The 18788-nt window shown below is 40.6% G+C and overlaps 3 protein-coding genes across 7 annotated transcripts; 1 reads left to right on the forward strand and 2 right to left on the reverse strand.

Annotated features, from left to right (window-relative positions):
* Positions 1 to 459: 459 nt before the first annotated feature.
* Positions 460 to 3122, reverse strand: LOC133923650 (probable nucleoredoxin 3). 2 transcript variants are annotated; one of them, XM_062368936.1, is made up of 3 exons: positions 2595 to 3122; positions 1914 to 2405; positions 460 to 1267 (listed from the first exon to the last, which is right to left on the reverse strand). In XM_062368936.1, exons 2-3 carry the CDS (start codon positions 2208 to 2210, stop codon positions 836 to 838), a joined length of 729 nt encoding a protein of 242 aa, XP_062224920.1. In that variant the 5' UTR covers positions 2211 to 2405; positions 2595 to 3122; the 3' UTR covers positions 460 to 835. The 2 variants fall into 2 exon arrangements, with proteins under 2 accessions (XP_062224920.1, XP_062224921.1); XM_062368937.1 differs by having other exon boundaries at positions 1914 to 3122.
* Positions 3123 to 6572: 3450 nt separating this feature from the next.
* Positions 6573 to 12858, forward strand: LOC133924938 (YTH domain-containing protein ECT4-like). Of its 4 annotated transcripts, none has more exons than XM_062370688.1 (9): positions 6573 to 6705; positions 9714 to 9796; positions 9871 to 10045; positions 10393 to 10469; positions 10591 to 10828; positions 10966 to 11033; positions 11216 to 11668; positions 11825 to 12037; positions 12202 to 12858. In XM_062370688.1, exons 2-9 carry the CDS (start codon positions 9719 to 9721, stop codon positions 12514 to 12516), a joined length of 1617 nt encoding a protein of 538 aa, XP_062226672.1. In that variant the 5' UTR covers positions 6573 to 6705; positions 9714 to 9718; the 3' UTR covers positions 12517 to 12858. The 4 variants fall into 4 exon arrangements, with proteins under 4 accessions (XP_062226672.1, XP_062226673.1, XP_062226671.1 ...); XM_062370689.1 differs by having other exon boundaries at positions 6574 to 6705; positions 9714 to 9787; XM_062370687.1 differs by having other exon boundaries at positions 6590 to 6784.
* A 248-nt stretch (positions 12859 to 13106) lies between these two features.
* On the reverse strand, positions 13107 to 17239 carry LOC133924940 (serine/threonine-protein kinase STY13-like). Its single transcript, XM_062370691.1, has 3 exons — positions 16990 to 17239; positions 15488 to 16495; positions 13107 to 13803 (listed from the first exon to the last, which is right to left on the reverse strand). The coding sequence occupies exons 2-3, from the start codon at positions 16399 to 16401 to the stop codon at positions 13464 to 13466; spliced, it is 1254 nt and encodes a 417-aa protein (XP_062226675.1). The 5' UTR covers positions 16402 to 16495; positions 16990 to 17239; the 3' UTR covers positions 13107 to 13463.
* Positions 17240 to 18788: the final 1549 nt, after the last annotated feature.

The raw sequence follows: 18788 nt of genomic DNA on the forward strand, positions 1-18788 counted from the left end.
CATTGTCAAATCTGTCCGCATGCTACTTGGAAAAAATATGTAGTTCTTCTTAACATAGAATCCCCACAAAGTTTCCATTTTGTGGCCACATTTGATCAGTTCAAGTGTTGACCGTAAGGTGATTTCTGCAATCATGATATGCTCCTTTGTTTGATTTCTTCAAATCTGAAGCCGCCGTTTTTCCTATGATCCCGAAACTGCCATTCGGGATTATGCAGCGCATTTAGGACTCTGCAACTATATTACCGATTTCTGGAAATAGAAGTATAAATAAATTTTGATGTGTTTGTCTGAGTGTTTAAGGTTGCGTACAATGTGTTTGATGAAATAGCTTTGAGGGTCGTCTATATGAGATGTTCCGTATCCATGGGGAATTAGTCGAGGAATTACTGAAACCTCGCTTGTCAAGATTTTGATAATGGGACCAACAACTTTCTAATAAAATCAGCATGTAAACATAGTGTTGTTTGAATTTTTATAATTGATTACTTATTTCCTTCAGCAGGTTTACCTAGTAGTTCTTGCGTTCAGCGAACAAGAGTTCTTATCCATTTCTTCCATCAAGCCCAATCTATTACAGTGGCAGTGTTTTTTCAATGCCACGTTGCCGCTAGAACTGCAGAACACAGTGTACATGCATAATTGTTGTCAGGTATTTTTGAACCATACGTATCTCAGATGTTGCCCAAAGTACTTTCTCCTACACACGAGGGGTGAAGATCAAAGTTGCACTGCTTGCAAGAGAACACCCAATACCTTCCCTGCTGCTGGCATTGATCACAGACATATGCCTTAGCCATGTCCAATTCAAGATCATGCTCGTGTCTGGGATCATTCACTCAGCAAGGCAGCCTGTGTCCCTCTTTCCTGAGCACTTCTTCCACCTAAGAAACTCTAGATTCTGTGAAGGGGAATGCTGTTCCACCGTAAGTGGAAATTGCTGACCTGCCATCTGTTTTAGAACTTTACCATCCGGACCAAGTATCAGGAGTGCTGGGATGCCCTTGATAGCAAATATTCTTGTAAGCTCTTGCCTGGCAGTGTCAGAGTAGGGGATGGCAAACCATGGCATTGCACTCAGGTTTGCTTGGAATTCCTCTTTACCGCGGTCTATAGAAATGAAGATAACTTCAAAGCTTCCAGGTCTTAAGATTTTCAGCTCATTGTACACCTCCCTGAGCTGTTTTGTGAAGGCACGGCAAGGTGGGCACCAGTGTGCTCCAAAGTACAGGCCGACTGTCTTGCCAATAAGGTCAGCTATAGGAATCTGAAAAACATTGCCATAAGAGGTTCAACTGTAAAGTTAAGCCAAACTGACTAAATGTATTAGAATGAATAATGCAAAGGAGACATGGATGTAAGCCTAATGTATGAGACACTTAATACGGCATCAGGATTATCAACATTGCATATTATCTACAGAGAGTTGTTGGCTAATGCTTTGCTACAATCACATGATCTGCAAATTTATTGTGTCCTGATGGTGACTACATTTTATCTCATGTAGTTTCCTTATACAGCATTAAGAAACTACACTTGTTTTTAATTTCTAGTTTTATTATGGTTTATATGACAAGAACTATATGACAAAAGCATAGTTAAATTAGCAATGTCTATTGATCTTGCACTTCCAATTTTCATGGTACCTTTTCTTGTACAACAAAATCAGTAAGATGTGAAAGATTGTGCAGGCAGATTAGCTTGTATTAGTGTGCAGTGTTGGGGTCCTTGCTAATAAAGTGCCTACCTGTTTTCTGCAAGATTATTTGTTCCCTGTCATAGGATGTACCTACTGTACAGTATCTAGACTGATTTCTCGCCTGAATCATGTCCTAGTTGTTTCAGAAACTTTTGTAATGCATTACCAAACACATTGACAATTTACAGAAGTAGTTCACGAGATTTTGTTTCACCTTTATGCTATCTGCACTTATGACATAGTCTCTCTCCTTGCAGCCAAGAAGCTCCTGAAGCTTACCTCCTTGTCTCCTGACATCGTCCATGGCTTCCAGCTCCCCTCTCATCTTTGCACTGAAGGGGTATGCATCTACTCCGTACTCCTCAACCAGCCTTACTGCATCCTCGTCGAATCCAAACCCACCGGATGGTGTTGCTGACAAAGGAATCAATGAGGGGATATGCTCAATGCCAAAGTGGGTGCACAACTTTCTCCTTAGGCCAGTATCGAATGGCAAGGCGAGCCATGGCATGCCTTTGAAGTGATCCAAGAAGTTGATCTCCCCGTGGTCAAGTGATATGAATATTATCTCAATATTCTTGTCGGTGTTCTGGAGAGCTGTGTAGATTTGGAGTAGCTTTGGGGTGAAGTTCCTGCATGGCCTGAACCAGTGAGCTGAGAAGAAGAGGCAGATCGTCTTCCCTTTGATGGAGGACAGAGGTACTTCCTGCTTTTGCACGAAAGATATTCAGTGCTTTCAATGAGACAAATTTGGAAAAACAACAATTTCTTTTCTTTTGAGAACAAGTGCAATACAATTTTGTGGCCTTGGGCTGTACTGTGTTGTTGTAAACTATATTTTTAGTTTCCAAATGAAATAGTTAGTTATCCTACTTTGAAGAGTTATGTCAAGTACCCATTTTTGCAGTTTAAACTTCTGCAGAGATTTCAGTTACTGCTTAAAGAACACAGCAACTTTCTCCTGGAGAACTTTTATAGATCGATGTTTGTTTAGTGTAGTTAAAGCTTGCCTGCATACCAACATGTATTTTCAGAACAGTGAACATAATCTTGCAGAGAAGTAATTATTCAGAGTGAAAAATATAGAAAAGCCTATGCTTTCTTTCTGAATGAGGGCTTGAATAAATTTCATGAGAGAACTAGAAAACACACTTTGTTTAGAACATCAGAACAAAAAATAAATTGAAGACCAGAAATGCCAAACACTACAATTCCTCTCGCCTTTCCTTCATTGGAGAGAAGAGATTCAACACCAGCCAGTTGTAACATTTCCGCATGTTTGTTCCCCTCTTCGTATACTTCCATCTCTTACTTTTGTTTGTGTGGCAATAACAGGTAACAAGAAAAATGGTTGGTGGTTTTATGGTTTTGTTGTAGACATCGTTGCTTCATGTTTAAGATATCCATTCCAACATGGCTTCCTAGGAATGATACCTTTGGCATGTTGCGTGTGCAACTAATGGAGTAATATTCTAGCAATATGCTCTCCAATAACCCTGCAGAGGGAGCAGCCGTGGTGAAAACAGCAAGGTTGGATAAGGATAAAGATGGACAAGAAGCTGAACATGAGAAGGCAAAGCAAAACAGAACGTGTGATAATCCTCCAATCAGCATGGATGCTGATGATGTTGACTGCAAGGTGCCTTGTGCTGTGCAGATTCTTTTTAATCGCAAGTTGTAAATTCAGACATATGTTGGCCCAGTGACCTCACTCATGTAATTTGGTAATCCTGCCAAGTAGAATAAACATAGGAAGTTCAAACGTTTTCTACGAAACTATCATATGTTCACTTCTTTTTTCTTCCGATGAATGATGAAAATTTGTCTTGAGTGAGGAAGTCACCAGATCAGTTTGCTCTTGATGGGGATGGGTATTTCTGATCCATTTTTCATCTTCCGGGCATTTCTTGAATGCTGTATCTCGAAAGTTAAATTACCATTACCCAGTTTAGTCAATAATCACCACGCATCTGAACTAAGATTTTAAACCACTATCCGTTTAGGGACCTTTTTGTTTCCATTTACACAGGCCTTGTTTGGATGCGGCATCGCATTATATTTTTTGCATTGCTAAGTGTCCCAGAAGACATATAACCCATTTTTTTTGGAACTACGGCGAGCTTTGCAGCCTGCCTGAACCACGTGTATTGAATCATCCAAACAGCAAAGTACAGGGAGGTTGCATGATGCAACGGAGTTACACAAGGGAGGATTACACCAGAGAGAGGCCTAGTGAGCTATTACTTGAAAGTGATGAGCCCAACAAACAATAACTTGCTTACAATCGGCATTGTCAGTACGACAAGCCCACAGATCATAAATCTTCTTAGATTCTGCGAAGCACTACTTACTGATCAGATCCATTTTTACGGCGGTGAGGATGGTTGATCGAGCCATCGCGGTGCAGGCGATCGGGCCCGACAGATTAATATCCCAATTTTTATTACTGCATTGTTGGGCATTGCTAAGTGTCCCAGAACGCATTATGTTTTTTTGCATCGGATATCGTCAACAACAGTCAGTTCGCCTTGGTGCCAGAATATATAGGAGATGCTGTATCCTCATCCTTTTTCTACAAACTAACTGCAATGCTACTTCCGAGCTGCGCTGGAGTCTGCCGTTCCATCTCGAGGAGAACTTGTACCTGTGAATGCGTGTCCATCAAGCAGTCCTATTTCAGGGGAAGGACGTCAAGTAGCTTGGCCTTCTCGAAGTGTAGCATCCTGGAATTGTGTAATTGGCGTTGAACCACGAATGGTTTGCGTTGACGTGGAGTCAGTCGGCTTTGGCGTGCGCTTGACCATCTCTAATGGTTTCCTGTTAGGGCTCACAATTCTTTCACGAGGGGATTTTTTTTTCTTTTAACGTTCGAACGATTTTCCTTTACGGTTTTCATCATGAAGGAATTTATAAGATTATTTCTTTCAGAATGAGATTCTTTTTCGTTTTCCTTCACGGGTCCCAAAATTGTTGAATATAAGAAAAAATAAAGTAAATAAGAATAAAGAGGAAAATTAATAAGAGAATGAAATAAAAAAAAATGCTGGGAGATGCTCTTACGGCCAATGGGCCTAGCAGCATCCCGCGGGGCCGACGCAGCACTCGGCAGAGACCAGACTGCTGCTCGCCCAGGCCCGGCCGGCCCTCCCTCCGCAGCCATCCAGCCGGCGCCATTCTCTCGTCGTGGAGCGAAGGCGGGGGCCGAGTGAGAGAGGTCGCGCTACGGGGCTAGGCACGCGGACGTGGCGAAACCGTTCGCCGGACGAGGAGACGCACGCACACGCGGCGCCTGTGCCACCTCCCGTGCGCGCGGCCAAACTCTGCGCGCGCCGCGTGCCGGTTCCGCACGACTGGCTGCACCACGACGCCTGGCTTGGCCTCCTCCGCGCCGCCGCCGTTTCCGATACGAAATTTTCACAAGTCCGTAGCTGGGTACCCGCTACAAAACTTCTCAACAGAACATGCGCGCGCGCCTAGCTAGTTTCTGTCCACCTGCAACAACGAACGCTTGCCACGTGATCTCATCGGTCCCGGAAAGGCCACAACACACGTCTTGCTTCTTTTTGCATAAGAACGTCTTTGGGATTCGGATTAAAATTCCTTTATAAAGTGATTTTTGTTTTATTTAGTGTTTCAACAATTTTTCTTCATGATTACTGTCGTGAAGAGATTTTCAAAATTATTCTCTTCATAACAGTATTCTCTCTGCTTTTCTTTCACGAATCTTTTAAAAAAAAGCTGTTGAAAAAAAAAAGGAATAAGAAGGGAAATAAGAAAGAAAATGAAATGAAAAAAAATATAGTTGGAGATGTTCGGAAGCATCCTCGCAACAGTCATGCTGCTGCTTCCCCTCTGCCTTAGCCTCGAATCAAGCGGCTCGGCGTCTTCTCTACGTCGTGAGGAACTGAAAGCGCGTGTACGTTCATTCAAGGGGACACAGCCACTGGATTCCGACTCATCCTTCACTGCTTTCACACTCGGAATGCACATGCAGGCCCTTCACTTCCTCAAAACTTTTTCCCCAGGAATGAGGTCGACATCATCGCATCACCTGATCACCGTGTCAAGATGGCTAGCGAAGGCCAAAGGAAGGTGAAAGTGACAATACATAGGACCAAGCAAGGGCGTGGCCCATAGACGACTGACGATTACCGATCACTCATATATATTTTTTTCAAATCAACTCATATATATGAAAAATGGATAGTTTGGTAACGTAAATCACCCTCAACTCTAAATACACCATTGCGAACACAAAATCTTCTACAAACGCCGTTATCAACAATACAAGCCTTATATTCTGAACGAAAAAAAAAAACTAATTTTAGTCCATCAACTCTTTCCGTGGTTCAATTTTCGTACACCATCTTCAAAACAGGATAAATCACTTATTAAACAAAACTAGCCAATCCTATCAACAAAAGCAATTTTGTCCGATTTTGACCTACGTGTCATGCCATGGTGGATCTTAAAAAACAAAGGAACAATTACAAAGAAACTATTACTCTTGATGTTATTGTAAGCTTGTTATAAAAAATTACAAAAATACTATTAAACTGTCATTCGAGTGTCTTCTTTAAAAAAATAAAAAATCAGAAAGGTATTTGCAAATGCCTAAAAACAAAAAATGGTTTATACCAAGTGTGATATATGTGGCAGCCATATCGATTCGACTGAAGACAATCACATATAGGCCCCATCTCATTTTAGTCGGCTCAGTTCTTTTGTTGATAGAAGAACTGGTTATAAATAGTTTTCTGAGTTGGACAACGCGTTTTATCCGGTTTTAAGGACAAGGAACGAAAAATTGAGTGATGCGATGAGTTAAGGGGGAAAAAGATCAATTTGTCACCCAAACTGTGTCCTCTAGCAACTCCTTTTAAACCCAAAGGAGTTCACAGACCACTCACAAACCGAGTCACTCTCGTTCCTTCCCCAGCTCTTGTGTAGGCTCTACCGCCTGCGGCACCGCCCTCCGCGCCGAGCACGCCTCTCTTACTTCTCTGGTAGGCGTCCTCGCCGTCCTCTTCCTCCCCTGGAGTGGAAATCATCCATCTGGACTTGGATTGAGTTCTTCTGCTGCAGGTAAGGAAGCCCTTGCTTGCTTGCCATCTGCAGAATCTTTTCTTTGCTGTGAGCCCTTTGAGTCCAAACGTTTATTTCCAGAATGGATGTTTTATCCCATTCAGTTCGTTGCGGATTCTTTGCTTGGTGGAGTGCTAATAGCAATTTATTTTCCAATTTTTTTGAGGGGTTCGACTGAACCCCCATACGGTCATGCCTTATGTTAAGTTCGCCCCTGATCAGCTTGTTAGGAAGCTGAAGTTCTTGTATACTCTAGTTAATTCGTAGAGCGTTTGTGTTTGAGCAAAAAGACAAGCATTAGAAACGTATAGTGTAGATGGTGCTTCATGATGATGTAGTCACTATTCAGTGTTCTTCAGTCTCCACTGAAGAAATATTATTTGTTTGCTGTACAGTGTATAATGGTCTGCATACAATTGTTCCACGTGATAAGAATATGTTCCTTAGTTTGTGTATGTTTTGACATGTTAATAACATTATTTGTTATTTACGAATTACGACTGTACATGACAGCTGGTTTTCCTATATATTTTTTTTAGATAAAGGGATTCTTATTTCATTAAGCTAATGAAAATATCCCAACCTCTACATGACAAGATGTATTCGGCCGATCAATATTACAGAAAACAAACCAAAAAAGTAGATTCCGTCTGTCACAAAGGCAACAAAAGCCCTGTGGAAAAAGGAACTTTAACAAAAAAGACATGGATCTATTGCTAAACCTCTATCCAAACATTGGGAAGATATCCATCGTTGTGATCTCCAATTGACGACATCTTGACCTCATAGTTTCCTAGTCCTCCTTCTTCCTTTGAAGTAATGCCCAAAAACGAATCCAGTATGTTGCCCTGTAAATAACCTGCGTAGGAGAGGATATATTGGCCTTGTCAAAAACTGTATCATTCACTAAGTCAGATTGCCCAACAGATGCCTATAGCTCCCACCAATATTTGTTTTCTTAGCACCATATTTATATCATTTATCCATGAACCAAACATGTGAGATACACTAATAGGGGGTAGTAATCCATAGGTGATGTGAACTATCCTCTAAATGAATTTGGCCAAATTACAATCAAGAAAAGGTATTGAATAGTCTCGTTTGAACTACAAAAACAACACTTTTCATTCTCATGCCAATTTCTTCTTATTAAATTGTCTTTTGTTAGTATTACACCTTTATGTAAGTACCGCAATTTTTTTTTTTGATCTTTAATGGAACCTTCAATCTCCATAGGTATCGGTTATTATCGATTATGTTGCTATCTAGCACTACCCTATACATAGATTGTACTGAGAACTGACCACTTTGGTGTAAAGCCCATCTAAAAAGATCTGGCTCCTCATTTAGATCAACCTCGGTAATCTTAGCTAAAAGACTTTGCCATGCTTCAAGCTTATCCCCCACCAAAAATCTACGAAAAGATAAATTAGAAGGATCATAACTTAGAACTTCCAATACAGTATCCTGCTTCTTATGTGCAATGTTATACAAAATTGGGTACCGCTCTTTCAAAGCGGTTTTCCTTAACCACCTATCTTCTTAGAATCTTATTTGAGTGCCATTTCGTAATTGAAAATTCCCAAAACTTAGGAATAGATCATTGACACTCATTAATCCTGACCAGAATTGTGAGTCACCAGGTTTTTTATCCACTTGAGCAATAGTTTTGTTACTCAAATACTTTTTTCTAATCAAATGTTGCCATGTCCCATTCTCATTAATTAGTTTAAAGAGCTACTTACTTAATAGACATTTGTTCAGGATGTCGAGGTCTTGAATACCCAAACCACCATGACCTTTTGGTCTACATAACATGCTTCATTTTGCCAGCCTATATTTCTTCTTGTGCTCATCACCTTGCTAGAAGAATCTAGATCGGTAATAGTCTAATTTCTTGGGAACACCTTTTGGTATTTCAAAGAAAGATGGCATGAACATGGCCAGACTACTCAACACTGAGTTGATAAAAACATGCTTACCCCTGTAAGATAGACGTTTTCCTTTCTAGCTGCTTAATTTTTTGTCAAATCTATCTTCTAACATTTTTCAGTTATTATTACTTATGTATCTATGATGCATTGGAATTCCTAGATACCTAAACGGATAGTTCTCAAATTTACATCAAAAAATTTGAATATATTGGTCTTCATAGTCTTTGGCCTCCCCATAGCAGAATAATTCACTTTTATGGAAATTAATTTTTATGCTTGATAATTGCTCAAACGCACATAGTAAGAGCTTCATATTTTTTGCCTGTTCCAGATCATGTTCCATAAAGATAATTGTATCATCCGCATATTGAAGGATAGAAAGACCATTATTAACCAAATGAGGAACTACGTCACAAATTTGCCCATCTTCCTTTGCTCGTGCAATAAAGATTGCAAGCATATCAACCACTAGATTAAACAAGATTAGAGATATAGGATCACCTTGCCTTAAACCCTTTTTGTTTGAAAAAAACGGCCCACCACATCATTTACCTTAACACCAACACTCCCTTCAGATACAAACTGCTCTACCCAAGAACATCATTGTGACGAAAATCCTTTCATTCTTAAAACTTGTTGTAAGAAGGACCATTTGACTCTATCATAAGCCTTCTCAAAATCAAATTTTAAGATTACTGCATTTCACTTTTTCCTGTGCAATTCATGAATAGTCTCATGAAGGATGTCCACTCCTTCCATTATGTCTCTACCTGGTATAAAAGCAGTATGAGATGACCTAATTATATTTTGTGCCACACCTGATAGCCTATCAACTCCAACTTTCGTAAAGATCTTAAAGCTTACATTTAGAAGCTGTAGTGCCTGTATATACCCTGTAATTCCCTTTTTTAAGCTTGTACTATTTCTCATCTGCCCATCAAAATGCAACTTATACTACTTTGCTGGACTTATTTATGCTTGTTCCTTTTGAGTAGATCATATGGTGCCACCAGAATCACAAGCCGCAGTTGAGAAAAATTCTTCCATGAGTGTGGAAACTAAAGAGCAGGTTCTAGCAGTAATGCTCGTTATTTTTTTCGTCTTCTTTGCTAGACTTGAAGTATTACTAACAGTAGATTGCTGTTCTGTCAGCTTGTTTCTAGCAAAGGTCACAAGATATCTAGTACTACTGTGCACGGTGCAAGCTCCTTAAAATTACCAAAAAGTGCTCAAGAGGAGGCTAGCTTTATGGGTGAAGGTGGAGAACAACAGTTCGGCTACCACCCCAATGCGCATGCCCTTCAGCCACAAACACTCTTTTCTGGAGGTTAGATTGTATTTTTGTTTCTCTGTATTGATGCTTACACCCACCAATATATGGTTGCACCACATAAAACGTGCATTGAAGATACTACATAGCATGGTTAAAATGCTAGCTAGTATTATTCTTGTTGCCCACATCTAAATCGATTTTCATTAGGTTCATGTATGCTATTTTTAATATCAAGGGACATTTCCTGATTGTTTTGTTAGGCCTTGTTTATTGACTTCATGCCCCATTTTTTTTTAAAAAAAAAATCCATGTCTTTATTTCTATCTTGGTCTTAGGAGAAGGACAGAAAATATGTTTATTTTATTTTCCCCAATTTTGAATTCATTATTTTATTTCATAAGGATATTTGAATCATTTGGGTACATGGGAAGAATATCCACATGTTGTGAGTGCAGAGGGACTTGATGCTGCATCCCCTGTAAGTATTGGACTGTTGAGCTTTCCCCACTTCCTAATTTTTCATGATCATGTTTTCTTAAGTGATTTTACAGCTAGATTGGTTACTTGTGTTATCTCATGGATATGCAAACAACTCACAGGTGATGTATGGAGCTTATTCCCCTCCGTCAACTATCGGAGACAGCCAGTGGTATTTCCCTTTGCTCTATCCCTTGTCAAATCCTTACTACCAGCCACCTGCTTCTCCAAGCATCGGATATTCAAATTCTGCCATTGGAATATCGCAATTTGATCCTATGCACCAGTATTACCTTCCTGACACACTTCTCTACCCACCAACTCCTGACTTCCATCAACCTTTTGGTTCTTTGGATGGAGGTAATATTTCCTTTTGTTAATCTCTTCGTGGCTTCTCATGATATATATGAAATTTTGATTTCTGTTTTCAGCATCACATATATTTTACTATATTGGCAACATGCCATTTTTGTACTGATTGTGTGAACTTATTGCAGCTCCAATGCAACCGAGTGGTATTCCTGGACTTTTTGGGCAAGGAAACATACCCCTGACTTCTAAAATGGTATGGTGTTATGCAATTGTATTTTAGCATGTTCTTAATTGATTATATCCGTGTTTTTGGTCCATGGTTGGTTATATATCAACATTGATTTTGAAAGCCAATTTTATTATTATTTATTTACTGCACCTACCATATCAGTTATGTTTTTTTTGGAACTGATGACTTCAATTTTGTTGCATCAGGAATCCATGTATAGCTCTGGGTCATACAAAGTACTCCAGCAAGGTGGTAAATTTGGAGGCGCTACACCACGCTGTAGTGCTGCTAGTAGCAGATTCAGCACCTTCAACAAGGGATTCAAACATGAGAAGAGCTCTCTTGACTTTCTGAATGAGCAAAACCGTGGGCCAAGGGCCACCAAAACACAGAAAGAAGTGGAGAGCTCTTCAGCGGAGGACAAAAATAAGACAACATTGTTAATAGTTGATTCTGAGCAGTACAACCACCCTGATTTTCTCACTGAGTACAAGGATGCCAAATTTTTTGTAATAAAGTCCTACACTGAAGATCACGTACACAAGAGCATAAAGTATAATGTTTGGGCCAGCACTTCTAGCGGGAACAGAAAATTAAATGTTGCTTATCATGAAGCAAAAGAGAAAGAAGATCATTGTCCTATTTTCTTGTTTTTCTCGGTACGATCATTCCCTTCTCTGTTAATTCTTTTTTCGTCTCTTTTGCTTTCGTGCTGAGGGAAAAAAAAGTGCATGGTTACCATATGATTTTTCTTTTGAGTTTCAGTCTTTGTGCATAAGCGAAGTTGACCTTTGAATTTATGACTTTTTTTGCAGGTTAATGGCAGTGGTCAGTTCTGTGGTGTAGCTGAGATGATTGGACCTGTCAACTTCGACAAGAGCGTTGATTACTGGCAGAATGACAGATGGAGTGGCCAGTTCCCTGTCAAATGGCACATTGTTAAGGATGCCCCAAACAACCTTGTTCGGCACATCATCCTGGAGAATAATGAGAACAAGCCTGTGACAAACAGCAGGGACACGCAGGAGGTACAATTAATGCACATGACCCCCATCTTAGTACTAAATATTTGTAAATGTTGACATGTAAATTAATTTTGTTGTCTGCTTTTAGTGGCGCTCACTATTAGTGCTTGTCTTTTGATGTGCTCTTTTGAATAGTAGTACCATTAACTTGACAAACTAACTTGCAGGTGAAACTGGAGCAGGGTCTCCAGATGCTAGCCATCTTCAAGAATCATGAAGCCCAGACAACAATCCTTGAGGACTTCGACTTTTATGAGCAACGAGAGAAGGCTATGCTGGATAATAGGCAGCAAGAGAAGCTGCAGTGCGCCAATGCCGAGGCCCGTAAGCTGGTGGAGGCCAGTGCACCAGTGAACCTTATGACCCATATCTCAGCCACCTTTGCACGGGCAGTCCAGCTAGAAGAAACCAAGGGCAAAGAAAACAGAACAAAGGTTGAAGACACCACAGCTGCTGAACGGCATAAGCGGGAAGCCTTCTGAAGGAAAGCCGTTGATTGTTCTTTCTCCTTTCATGACTAATTCGGAAGAGCAGCTAGGTCATGTATGACATGGTATTTCATGGAGGCGAACACGACTAAGGAGTACCCAAAAAACGGGAGCTGCTGCTTCTTTTGTACAGCATGATAGGCTAGAGGTGAAAGCTTTGTTTCACTCTGGTTAGGCAGGCTATAATCTAGTTTCGTATCTTCCTAAGTTCTGAGCCCCTTCAAGAATGGTGCTCAGTGGTTTAGCCATGAGGGTGAGCTGCATATATATATAGCTTTGTACAGCTTGCAGTTGAATAACTACTATTCTCTATTAGTAATTTCATTGTTTACCCAACCATCTGTTCATCTCAATTACGTCGGTGTTAACTGTTAAACAGTTGAAGGGTATCTGCCAAGCTCAGTCAATATTGTTATGTTGTATTTTATTTCAGCGGCACATTGCTGATTCTACCAGTAACTCACAGCTGTACCTAAGATTACCTGCTTCAGTTTCCATGGAGGCGACGGCTCATCGAAACGCCAGATCAAATTCTGCAGATTAGCTGACAGACAGCCAGTATACATGCCACTGGAACAAAGCCATGCCAGGAAATTATACATGCTATATACTCTGAAGCAACAAAGTGTTTGTGCATATTCCAGCAGGAGGGTTATAACACATGAAGAAAGCAACAGGTGCATAAGGCCGTTACAAGAATAGGATGTTTTGACCGGAGGACATAGGCTAGCCCTAAAACATCTCAAGAGTCTGAAAACACGAACTAGGTATATTCTAAGGAGAGGAATATTTGAAAGACAACAGGCTCACACCTGAGTATACACACACATAGCCATACACCTAGGTGGACTTTCTACCTCAGCTGAGCAGAGTCTTGACATACGATAAATACACTCAATTATGCTTCCATGAAGTTCTTTTCAGCACTCATTTTGTCTGATTCAGTCGGTAGTCATTGGCTGGGAGATGCAACACCGAAATCTGGCCTTGCGGACAGTGCTCAGGATCTCCATCTCAGCATGCTCCAACATCCTGACAACTTCAGTGAAAGGTGGACGAACATCAGGGTTTGGATCCCAGCACCTGGTCATGATCTCACCCAGGGTGGGCAGGCAGTCATGGGGTATGGTTGGACGGACACCCTTGTTCACCACAGCAAAAGCGGCTTGTACTGCTGTCATGTTAGCAAAAGGGAGCATGCCAGTTATGAGCTCCCACAGCACAATGCCGAAGCTGTAGACATCAACTTTCTGGTCGTATGGCCTGTGCTGAATCATCTCTCTGAAAGATAAAAAATAAGGTAAATCTTAAATCATTTTTTATGTAACTCTGTTAATTGTATATGCACGAATGGCTTCAGATTTATACAACACGAAAATATAACCAATATATATAAAAGTAAAGAGCAGAAAGACATTAGTTATTAATACACAATTACTGTTTGAAACATTGGTTTGAAACATTAATCTCTTCCAAAACAACTATGAGATCTGACTCGGTTACCGATAACTGATTAGGACTATAGCAGCAATAGGATACTGGTTAGGCCCAACTCCGTGTTTAAGTGAAAATTACTGTCCCAAGTAGGGTTTGAAATTCTTGTCTCTAAACATGCTATTATCATAAGAGGATACAACAAACTCACAGGTCAGGCATGGCAAGTGAAGCAGTTCCCATTTCCCAACACACCAGAAATGGTAGCTGAAATATTTCAGTCTGTGGCATATCAAAAAAGTTTGTATCGTTTACCACACATTCTGTGTTTGGCATACTTTCAATGAAAAAGCATTTCTGCCATGAGGACATGCTGCAGAGCATATGCTATCCATCATCCGCTAAGGCACCATCTAAACACTAATGATCTTTTCCTGCCACAATTTTTTTTGCAACATTGTTAAAAATATAGCGATAGCCCAATATAATCCAGCTACCCATCCATTTTCACAAATACCCAGTCTTTATTAATCTCCAGTAACTACAACCTTTCCAGCTAACCGGTTTCTTTCCATTGGTCGCATGAAATATGTAGCCTAAAAATGGATAGGTTATTGGAACACATTTCAGAAATCAAAGCGTACTAGAATGTAGGGCAATTCAATATCCCAGTGAGCTGAGAGTATGGACATCAAGATGAAACACAACTCATCTTGGAGACATACATGTATCAGTTAAACTATTTAACTTGAATGCCAGTCTTCCTTCTATATTGAAAGTATATGTGACTTAAGTGTGTAAACCATTAAATATTACACATAAAATAAAAAGAGGTAGAGCAATTCAATTAAATGTCAATTCTAAACAATTCTAAAGAGTTGGAACAATCTAAGTGTTATGAGTTTGTAGAAAATGAAGAGGTCGGTCCCCTGCACATGAAAATAAACCAAATATAAAGTTTAGTGCAAGCCAAGATGGTTTAGATCATCCTGCAATATCATCGAAATAGCTTTAATCTGACCAAAAAGATGTTTCAAGAGCATTTCTTTTCTTTTCTTTCTGAGAGAATGGTCTTTTCAACATCTCAATTCTCAAGTATGAAGAATCACTAATTATTGTTCCAGATGAAAGAGGAAGATGTAATTTAGTTTTCAGTTTATGCCTTATTACAGCTGGAGATAGTGATGCAATAGACCCACGCCTATTCAGGATCAGAGATTCTATCAAATATCCAAACACAAAATATTAATTTGCATTCCTTCTAATGCAGCCTTAAACAAGTAAATAAAGCCAAAAAAATAGCAAAGCTGTCAATGAAAATAATTCCTAGATAGAATCATATGGGCATGAGCAACCCCATACAACTATAAATGTCCAGCACCAAAATATGGAATTGCTTGACCCATACTTTTGTACTCTTGATTAATCCTGATGTTCCATAATGAAACAAAAATCCATTAACTAGAATAAACATTGAGCAGTTAAACAAGCACTGTAAATAGCATTAATAATGTCAGTTTGTTCAACTTACGGGGCCATCCAACGGTAGGTTCCTGTTTCAGGTGTCATCCCCTCGGTTTTTACTTCAATCCGAGCTACTCCAAAGTCTGCTATCTTAATAGATTTATCACCAGAAATCAAGAGGTTGTCTGATTTTAGATCCCTATGAATGAACCCAAGACCATGAACATAGGCCATCCCCCTTGCAACATCCAATGCTTGCTTCACTGCCAGTTTTAGTGGAACTGACCTGTTCTGCCTCTTTGTCAGAAACTGCCTAACTGATCCACCCTTTGCATACTCCGTCACAATGCACCAAACCATTGGCTTCCTACATGCTCCAATAAATTTAACTATATTCGGGTGCCTCAAGGTTGCAAGCATCATAACTTCTTGCACAAACTGCTGCTCCATTAACCCAGCTCTCTCTGGATCAGCCTCTGGCCTCTCCAAAAGCTTAATGGCAACATCTTCACCGTTGTAGGTACCCCTGTAGAGCTTACCAAAGGCACCCTGTGCAAAGGGCATTCCCATGTGGAGTTTTGCCAAATCTATAGTCCACTCCTCGTAATCCTTGAGTGTCTCAGTCGGGTACCTTGGGTCCATCAATGCTTGTGCGAGTGCATCATCACTCAAGGCATGAGACACCCGTCCATGACGGAAAATACTGTGCCCGCCGACTGAGTAATCGGCTCTAACAGGTCCCCTTAGGCCAGGATGATTGAGCATCCTAGTATGGGAGTCACAAGACCCTACACTACTATTGTCCACAGACATTGCAATGGAGCCACCATGTGTGCTAGTCTGCATGCTGTTAAGGCTATCAATCGACATGTTTGAGCCCTCGCCAAGCTTACAGTAGTATGCCATGTCACAAAAATTCCCACCATTGTCATGACCCCCAATACCGCCAATCATGCCGGTGAAATTGGGGCCTTCCACCATTGTGCAACAATAAAACGTTCTCCTTTTGCTTTTGTGCCTCTTCACCCCTCGTCCCCGATCTCTTGCTCACACGGTTTCCAGGAAAGACGATAGCCTGCACACAAAGAGTCCATCAGAAATAAGAACTACCTAGGGTACTAACAGAAACTACAAAGCTAAAAGATAAGGATTAGCACTAGCAGAACACCTATTATCGATGTTTCAACACTTAAAAGTACAACTTGAAACAATGGAAGCAGCAGCCGAACCCATCTCAAACGGGTTGAAATGGGGAACTTCACCACCCAAAATGCTCAGAAGCCCATGAATTGAAACAAAAAAGTTCATCAAGCATCCCCAAACCATCGGGAAAGGTACAACCCTTACAACGAATCGTCAAGCCCCCCCCCCCCCCCCCCCAAAAAAAAAGAAAAAAAGCCCCAAGCCCTCAAAACCAGGCCATCTTTCGTCGCCCGAGGACCTTAAAAACCAAATCAAACACCAGGAAGCGAACCAGAGATTCCAAAATGGCTCAACTGAGACCAAATCCCAAGCTCAAACCACCTCCAGAAACTAAATCAAGCTGAAACGCGCCGCATGAAATCCCACCTCGCAAAGGCCACGGTTTCGGGCGATTCAGTGGTCGATCGGGAGGCGACAGCGGCGCTGAGGTGGGGGCAGTGTCTGGAGGCGGCGGCGCGGGCGGAGGAGGCGGCTGGGGACGGAGTCAAAGTGGGGAGACGAGGACGATGACCAGAGACCAGACACCAGAGGAAAGGAAGAGGAGCTCTCTTCGGGAGGGGAGGAGAGAGAGAAGACGAAACGAGTGGAGTTGCCTCTCACTTTCTCTCTCTCTTGGTAAGTGCGGGGTGTAAATTATGGGAAACTTTGGGGTTAACAGCGTGTGATTAGTGAGGCTGCGCTGCTGGGTTAGTTAGCGATTGTCTTATTATACAGGGACCTTCCTGAAGTTATTCCTTCTGCTTTCTAGATTGTGAAACACTGAAACATTTATCAATCTTTTATCTGTGAATGAGTATCATTCGGAGGTTGCATCCGCAAAACTGCACCGGTAACAGCACTACAGCAGAAGGCCACGTGACGTGAAGTCGTTGCGTCGGTAAGGTTAGCAGCAGAAGGTTCAGCTTCTGCCAGCTTTTAGTTCTCACAAACAGAAAAATCAAATAGCTAGTAGTTTTTAGAAATAGCTGTTGAGAGATAAAAGCTGGTAAAATTTATTATTATTATTTGAAATTAGAAGCTAGTTTGGAGGAGTTTTTTAAGCTTTGAGTGGTCATATTCTGAAAGATATTATATATATTATACATTTATCTATATCAAAAATAAATTAAAATAACTTTTCTATAAAAAACTTTTTAACTATAACTTTTAAAAGTGGTTTTTGAAAAAGTATCAACCTAACCAAATAGATCTATAATTAGGGCTTGTTTTAACTTCAGGAAGTAGAATTCAGTCTATTATGTAGCATTTTGTGAAATCTTCTTCGCACCAGATTGTAGTTAAGAGATTTCGTAGTATAATTTAGTTTATAGATTGTGAGAATCAATTTTTATATCGTGATTATTTATTTTTATTTTTAGATTAGAATATATAATTAGAATAAAAAACAAATAGGTACAACATCATGCTCCATCAATCTTGCATAAAACGTCAAGTAGCAATAATAACCTCGATGGAATGATTGATTGGGAGAGCTTTTCGTTAACAAGATGCCAAATCCGTAGTACGCACTACTAGTGCGACCAGTGGGCGCACCACGGCGTGTCGCCTTGGCGCGGACGCACGGCACCGCTGCACGGACCACGGAGACGGCGGCACGAGCAGGCGAACCGCGTGACGGGCTCGTGAGCTTGCAGGGGATCGTGCACGCGCTTTGCACCTGGGCCAGCGCCGCCGTTGGGTAAGAAGATCTGTGAGCTGAGGTCGTCCTCGACGCCTCTCTGGCAAGCTCCAAGAGAAGAGAACCATGCAAAACTCGCCTCCGTCGTGGGCAGTTTCGTATCTATGAAAATGCACAAGGGAAACTTTCTAGGTGTATTAGGATATGTTTGCTTCAGGTTATTTTTGTCTTTTATTTATGTCAGAAGTTTAAAAGCTAGGAATCTAAATAAACGGATTTGTTGAAAAGTGGTTTTTGAATAAACCAAAATTCTACTTCTGAATAAATAAATAAGAAGCTGAGAAAGTAGTTAAGAATAGTTTTTTAAAATAGTGTGCTGAAAAATCAAAAAAAATATTATAAAATCTAATAGCTAAAATCTAAAACTAGCTTTTAAAAAAAACATAACTTGTCAGAGAAATAAAAATAAAAACTAAACAAATAGACGCTTAGCCTAACGTGCATATAACGTGTGCCTACGCGAGTTCATGCGGGGTACCAGTGCCGT

This window comes from Phragmites australis, chromosome 7, assembly GCF_958298935.1.
Source record: "Phragmites australis chromosome 7, lpPhrAust1.1, whole genome shotgun sequence".
Taxonomy (NCBI): domain Eukaryota; kingdom Viridiplantae; phylum Streptophyta; class Magnoliopsida; order Poales; family Poaceae; genus Phragmites; species Phragmites australis.

Excerpts from the sequence above, each read along its gene's own strand:
- LOC133924940 (XM_062370691.1), bottom strand. The coding sequence starts at position 16,401 with ATGGTGGAAGGCCCCAATTTCACCGGCATGATTGGCGGTATTGGGGGT. Across the intron at positions 13,804-15,487 it reads ACCTACCGTTGGATGGCCCC|AGAGATGATTCAGCACAGGC; the intron begins GTAAGTTGAACA and ends TTTATCTTTCAG.
- LOC133924938 (XM_062370688.1), top strand. The coding sequence starts at position 9,719 with ATGGTGCCACCAGAATCACAAGCCGCAGTTGAGAAAAATTCTTCCATG. Across the intron at positions 9,797-9,870 it reads CTAAAGAGCAGGTTCTAGCA|CTTGTTTCTAGCAAAGGTCA; the intron begins GTAATGCTCGTT and ends CTGTTCTGTCAG. Across the intron at positions 11,034-11,215 it reads TACCCCTGACTTCTAAAATG|GAATCCATGTATAGCTCTGG; the intron begins GTATGGTGTTAT and ends TTGTTGCATCAG.
- LOC133923650 (XM_062368936.1), bottom strand. The coding sequence starts at position 2,210 with ATGCCATGGCTCGCCTTGCCATTCGATACTGGCCTAAGGAGAAAGTTG. Across the intron at positions 1,268-1,913 it reads TAAGTGCAGATAGCATAAAG|ATTCCTATAGCTGACCTTAT; the intron begins GTGAAACAAAAT and ends AATGTTTTTCAG.